This window comes from Cyprinodon variegatus, unplaced genomic scaffold (assembly GCF_000732505.1).
Source record: "Cyprinodon variegatus isolate N-32 unplaced genomic scaffold, C_variegatus-1.0 Scaffold535, whole genome shotgun sequence".
Taxonomy (NCBI): Eukaryota; Metazoa; Chordata; class Actinopteri; order Cyprinodontiformes; family Cyprinodontidae; genus Cyprinodon; species Cyprinodon variegatus.
The window spans coordinates 503,130-509,936 of record NW_015150988.1 but is presented as its reverse complement, the minus strand read 5'-3'; the positions used below and the strand labels follow the sequence as shown (position 1 = coordinate 509,936).

The 6,807-nt window shown below is 39.8% G+C and overlaps 1 protein-coding gene across 1 annotated transcript in view; it reads left to right on the top strand.

The window, feature by feature from the left end:
- The first annotated feature begins 983 nt into the window (after positions 1–983).
- Positions 984–6,807, top strand: part of fsd1 (fibronectin type III and SPRY domain containing 1) — a 16,804-nt gene continuing 10,980 nt past the window's right edge. The window contains exons 1-6 of the mRNA XM_015391323.1: positions 984–1,160; positions 1,752–1,847; positions 1,953–2,084; positions 4,940–5,041; positions 5,283–5,305; positions 5,686–5,807. Coding sequence (XP_015246809.1) covers positions 1,146–1,160; positions 1,752–1,847; positions 1,953–2,084; positions 4,940–5,041; positions 5,283–5,305; positions 5,686–5,807 — 490 coding nt within the window. The 5' untranslated portion in view covers positions 984–1,145. The remainder of the gene's footprint in view (positions 1,161–1,751; positions 1,848–1,952; positions 2,085–4,939; positions 5,042–5,282; positions 5,306–5,685; positions 5,808–6,807) is intronic.

The following is a 6,807-nucleotide window of genomic DNA, read 5'->3' as shown; positions in this document are numbered from 1 at the left end:
TTGTGATTGGAATTTCAATAGGACACAGTTTACTGGTTTAACAAACCAACAGTGACGGTGAAATACTCAAGTGATTTAAATCATGATAAATGAATAAAAACCAGGAATGTAAAATAAAGTCCAGTTACTTGGAATAAAGTCTTAGATTTAATGATATTAACTTTTGTTATTAGAATAAGCAAACAACTTGGAACCTGACTCTGTATTAAATCAATAAAAAAATAGATAATAAATACAGAAATAAATAATAATAAATAAAGTAATAATAAATGCATTCCTTGTGCATTTACTAAATGCACACTGACTTTATTTATTTAAAGCAAGGACCAAACATGGAGTTCAGTATTATTAATTATATGTCCTTTATTTCATACATCATTTCAATTGTTTTACATTTTCTGTATATTTGGTTTGTTATTTCTTCTTTTAAATTTAGTTCTATCCCTTTTATTGTTATTTGATCTTATCTTTGATTTATTGGATTGTATCTATCTGTATTACTACTTTCACTTTGATGTAAGCACATTTAGAAAAAATGTAAAGATTATAATTGGTTAGTATTATTATTATTATTACTTTAAGTCATTAACTTTCATTTAAAACAGAAGCAACACAGCGTGCTTTAATAAAACGAGCAGGAAGCCAAAGGAAATTAGGATGCGAAAGAATAAAAAATATATAGAAATATTCAGAGCTGACATTGATTTTCATGATTGTAATTGTTCTGTGTTATGATGCTAAGATAGAGGTAGAGAAAACTGTAGAGAGCTTAAATAATAATGATAAGAATATACATTATTTTTACTTTTAAACATTGCGCTGCTGATATTTTAAATATATATATATATTTTTTTATTATTATTTTCCTACTGATTTAACATTAAAAAAAACAATTAGTCTTTTTTTTTCCCAACAGGCGGAAAGCAAAAGAACTTCACTACCCATAAGCCCCTGGTTTCACGCATGCGCATCCGGCACTACGGCCCAAAGGCGTTGCTGTTCAGTGTCTGTCCGAAGATGCGTTCTACTCCGGCGGCAGCATCACTAGCAGAGCCGCCGTGCTAGCTCACCACAGGCCGGGGGACGGAGAGGGGAAATCCTCCGCGTTTGCGGCTGTTGCGGCGCCGGTGAATGAGGACGGGAGGATGGGGGACCAGAAGGTGGGCTGCGGTCTGTGAAACAGGTGTTTCCGATGGGGGGGATGAGCCTTCCCAGGGCGTAGTGTACAAAGGAAGCAGGCTGAGGGGCTGCCAAATGAGCAAGTTTGTGGATGCGGCAGCGAAGTGGGATTTGGCGGTAGTTTTATTGGTTAAAATCGTTTTACCGAGGAGGTTTATCGACGGATTAGTTGCTGTAACGGTCAGGGACGGGCTGGCCTTGTCGCAGTTCTTCCCTCAACAACAAACATTTCTCAGTGTTTATGAATGAATGGGCTCTTTCTCTGCGGGCGGACCAACCTATCAGGGTAACAATGAGCGTCCAGTCCTTTCAGGTCGCCTCTGAATCATTGTGCGGCTGCATTATTAAATTATTGATGCGCATCTCTCCGCCCCTCAAGTGTCCTTCCTATCTGATCCCCTCTGAAATGGAAATGCTGCAACATATTTAAAAAATGGAGCTTGGAGGCTAAACCCTTATGGGTCCACTTCAGTTTACCTCTGATTAGAGAGTTTGGTTTAAAGGAGAAGCCTCAGATCTCTATAACATGCAATAAACTGAACACCTGCATCATGTTTCCTTGTTTCCTTTAGGAGTCTCTGCGGAAGATCACTCACACACTGGCCATGAAGAATGAAGAGATCTCCAACTTCATCTGCTCTCTCAAACAGAGTCTGGAGAACCTGGAGGTGCAGACTCTTTATTAATGCTGCCCACATTTTGATCATGTCTGATCGCCATGTTCCCCCATGATGTTTAATAAAAACTCTTTATCTTCCCCGCTGTGACGTCAGGCGAACTCCAACAGGGTTCAGGATGATCTGGAGTCTGAATTCAGCTCCCTGCACGCTGTTCTGGATGAGATGAAGGAAACCATGTTGACTCGGATCAAGCAGGAGAGAGCCAGCCGCACCTATGAGCTGCAGGTTGGATCTGTCTTTGCTGTGGATTTTAGAGCGTCGTTTCAGGAGTACAGCGCTCCTTTTCATTATGGAAACTTGTATTTATGTAATGTGATGAAATAGCAGAAAGAAAACGCAAAAAACTTTTTTCATTTTTCATTTATAAACCAAGAGAGAATAGGAGAGACGTTTGCTAGAATCACAGCTTCAGATGTTTTAGGGTTTTTTTCTTTATCAGGTTTGCAGATCTAAAAGGTAATTTTTAGCTGTTCTTTTTTGCAAAGCAGCTCTGTCTCTATCAGACTCAGCAGAGAGCATCAGATTTAAGCTACATGCCTGATATATCAGACTAAATGTGAGATTAAATGTGTAATTTAGTCTGGCCCCGATGAATGAGGCATCAGAAGATTGTTGATGAGAACAACCTGTTGTTTTTCAAACCATGTCTGCGCCTATTAGCCAACGCTCTGACCAATGAGAGCAACTGACTGTGACGTAGGAAGCGCGACAGGAAGCTGGTGGGGGGGTGTAAACAAACAGCCTGTCGGTAAAACGGCAAATACATTCTTAAAAATAAATGAGCCTAGAGCCTCTTCCTGCTCACGTCTAATCCTTCCAAAACTGATTCCAAAGCTGAGTCAAACAAGAACTGTTCAGTAGTTGATACCATCTTCCTTGTTGTGCACAGTCCAGCTTTGTTGTCACGCCCTCAAAACCCCGCCCGCTTTGCATCCAAAAATTCAAAACACATCTCTGCCTTGTGATTGGCCCGCCAGTTTTAGGGCCTGCGGCATTGATCCATGCTAGACCACTCAAAGGCAGAAATTATTTTGGCCGTTGGCGGTTTGAGGCTAGTTTACGAGGCTAACATGTTGTAATTATCTTGTATTCTGGAAGTTAAACCTCTGCCTATCTCTTCACCAGACTTAAGCAGTTTCTCCTTCAACATTATTTTATATTCAGCTCTATCCTTTAACCGTCACCCTGTGGATTCACAGAATCGCCACAGCATGATGCTTCCACCACCATGTTTTAAAAGTGAATTTGTAGTTTAGTTTTTTTTGTGCTGCATTTCTACCACATACTGGGTTTTCGCATTTAAGATAGAAAGTTCAATAACAATTTAATCTAACCTGAGGCCTTTACCACGAAGTAAGCACAACGTAGCGGGATTCCTCCCAGTTTATCCAGTTTAACCAGTCCACAACAATTGCAATTAGGATCAGAGGCACCACCAAGCTGGTTATCAACTCACTAACTCAATCCAGTTTGAACTGATCACGAATCTGAATGCGCACGTATAAAGGGGTGAATTCAAGGTAGCAGACCAATCACAGGGCAGAAGAGAGAGCAAATTATTTCTAACAAAAACTCATCTGACAGTAAAAGAGTGAAAAAAAGTCTGAATTAAAGAGACTCCAAGGGATTGCTGACTGTATAAGATAATTTAACACAGCCTGCATCCCAATCACGGTTCTACAGATTAATGGCTGGAGTGAAGAGGACTTGGAGCACATAAAAATAGAACTCAGAAACATAATTTCATCTGGTTAGCTTGTTAATTCAATAATGTTTGGACTCCAATAAAGCTGGAAGCTGATGCCACGATTCGATTGCATCATATTAATACAAGAAGTGATCAGTCTGAGTAAAACGTCCTGATTTCTTAGTGGCAGAACTCGGCGGGACAAACTCTGCTTTTAAAATAGTGAAAATCCTCAAATTCATCCCTAAATATAAAGAAATATGTCACTGCCTTTTCTACTGAAATTAAACTTCGTAGCATCTTTGCTCTTCATGATCAATGATTAATTTCATAGTAACATTACAGCCTTCTTGGTGTTTTTTTTACCTGGTTTACCACTAATCCCCTATCATTCATGTAACATTACGCCTTCATTGCATCAGGGCAATGGGCAGTTGATGGACGGATCAACAGACTATATTTTTCCTGACCGGCTCACCGTCACGACGGTGGACAAGAAGCTGCCGGCTGCCTAATTTCACACGCCCATACAAACAGTCAGTGATACACAGAGGGCCTGTAAAACCTGCATTGCTCATATTGTCATAGTGATCTAATCTAATCACAATTTTTATTCTGATTTTTATTAGCGCATGCATGTATGTATGCATGCATGTATGATATTATATTTTTTATTTAGCTTAATCTATGAATTATACAATGGATCAATGAATGCCAGCTGTGTATGAGGAGATTTATAAAGAAGAAAAAAAATACAGAATAGTAACAGTTTAGTATGTCAAAAAGTAGGAAATATTAAGATAAATGAATACATTGAAAAATGATTGTTTTAGATGAAGTGTGTTTGTGTTTGTGAATCAGTGTTTTTCTTTGCAAATGGCTTCTGTTCTTCTCTTTAAGTGAAACAAAGTCAAAAGGTCTCATGGTTTCACCACCCTTTCTGTGCGGTTCCTTAGCTGTGTAATTATACAAGCAGCTGCTTTTCTCCTGGCCTTTTTACACATTCTTACTTCAGATGAGCATCTGCTGACATTAATGATGTGAGATCTATTAATGTCGAGCAACACTTCATGGTTTTCAACAAAAAAAAAAGCAAAAAAATCAGAAGCAGGAGTAAAAAAATGAAGGAAAAATTTGTATTCCATAAGTAATTATTGATGACACTAATGTAGAGCTTTTACAGCTCAGATTCATACCCAGCTGATCATATTAAAGCTATTCTCAGATAAAATAAATATTCATTCAGCCCCAGAACCGAGTTGTGACTCTCAAATGATGCATCCACCATAACCTCTGCAGGGAACACAGCGACCTCATTATACTGAAAGCACTGAGAGTTTTCACATGTTCTTATGCGTGTGTGGCTTTGTTTTTTTCTTCTTTTTTTCCTCAGAATCAGCTGAGCTCCTGCTCCAAAGCCCTGGAGAGTTCAGAGGAGCTGCTGGAGCTGGCCAATCAGACGCTGTGCTCCTCGGAGACGGACGGTTTCACTCAGGTGACTGACCTTCCTGCTCCTGCTCTAACGCTGCTGCACTGTTTCCCTCTGCTCACTGCTGATTATCACAATCCAAAGATGAATTAATCTGTTCTGTTTCTGTTACATACATTTAATTCAGCCACTCAGCAACTGTTCATGTTAAACCATAACATGATGGACTCAGATTTCTCTTCCGTTCCATATCTCTTCTCTCCTTTTTTTTTTTCTTTATCCCCCTCTGTGTGCTTCTCAACTGCAGGCGGCCAAAGACATTAAGGATAGGTATAGTACTCAGCCATCTATTGCTTCCCTTTTTGTCATAGTCTCCTGTGGCCAGAGAGCCATCTCATAATGTAGCTCTGCATGCACTCAGACATGTAGCCACCGCACCCATATGTTAGACAAAAAGCATGCTAAAAAGGCTTCTTGTTTGGTCTGTACCATCCTGTGTCAGCCCCTCCCTGGATGAATCCTGATTCCTCTCTAGCTTTGCTTAATCGTCGCCCATCAGGGCTGATGACTTCTGTGGTAGCACCAGAAACATAGTTAGCGGCTATTTAATTAGCGAGCATCACTAGAATGGTCTTTATTCCATCAAATAATAGCAGGCACTTGTCTCCACCCGGTCTTTTGTGTCTTTTCGTTGGTCCCCGTTTCTGCAGCGTGACGATGGCTCCGGCCTTCCGCCTCTCCCTGAAGGCGAAAGCCAGCGACAACATGAGTCATCTTATGGTGGACTTCAGCCAGGAGAGGGAGATGTTGCAAAGTCTCAAGTTTCTTCCAGGTTTGCTCCACTTTTATTCTGCTCAGCCCAAACAGATGCTTCTCAGTTAAGGAATAATATCAGAAATCATAAAGCTAGTCAGCAGGAAGGAAGCAGAAAAGGCTCTAGAATATCCCAGTAAATAACTGCTCTGACTCAGATCTATATGCTGGACTTTTAAAGGGACATTGTGTAGCAATTTTTTTTATGACTGCATTTTCATAAAAAAATTCACATGATAATGTTTTATTAGTTTATACATAAGGCTGGTCACCCGTTGTGGTTTACCATCTTTAAGGTACAGACCCTGACGAGGGATTAAAATAGTACCAACATGCAGGATAGCAGCCAGTTTCGGATTGCTGGCAGTTCAGTGCGATTGACAAATAGCTGAAATATGTAGATTTTAATGTTAGGATAAAATGACATCATTGGGTTATAAGCCCAGCTCCACTACTTCCTAAACTTCAGCAGGTCCTTTGTTTCCTGTCTGTCATTACTGGACAGACTGATTAATTCTTGTGTGTCCGGCCAATGTCGTCATGGTTACCTGGCATATAGCCCATTCATGGCATAGCTACTTAGCGTTGCAGGTGCTGTTGTTGAGTCCGATGATCTCTGATAACATCCGCACATCAAATTGTAACTGGACAACATGAACAGACTAATTGGTACATGGTTGTGTTGCGGTGCAATGCTGACATTTTGGTTACAGTTTGTGTTCGTTAGCAAGGTTGTAGCTACATTCCAACTGCTGAGAATGAACTTCCTTTAATCTATTTATGTGTTTATTTTGACCCATACAAATTCACGGTTGTTAAAAGTACAGTTTTGAATATTTAAAGTTGTAGGGAAGTCATATTAAAATGTCAAATCATTCTGGCTTAAACATGTATATAAATGTACTATCAGACCATATTGTCCCAAAAGTTAGAAATGTCTATTTAAAAACAAATCCTGTCTTAAAATCTGTAGGGGTGTTTTTTGTTATCTAATGCAGGCCAGTTAGTTATATGTCAGC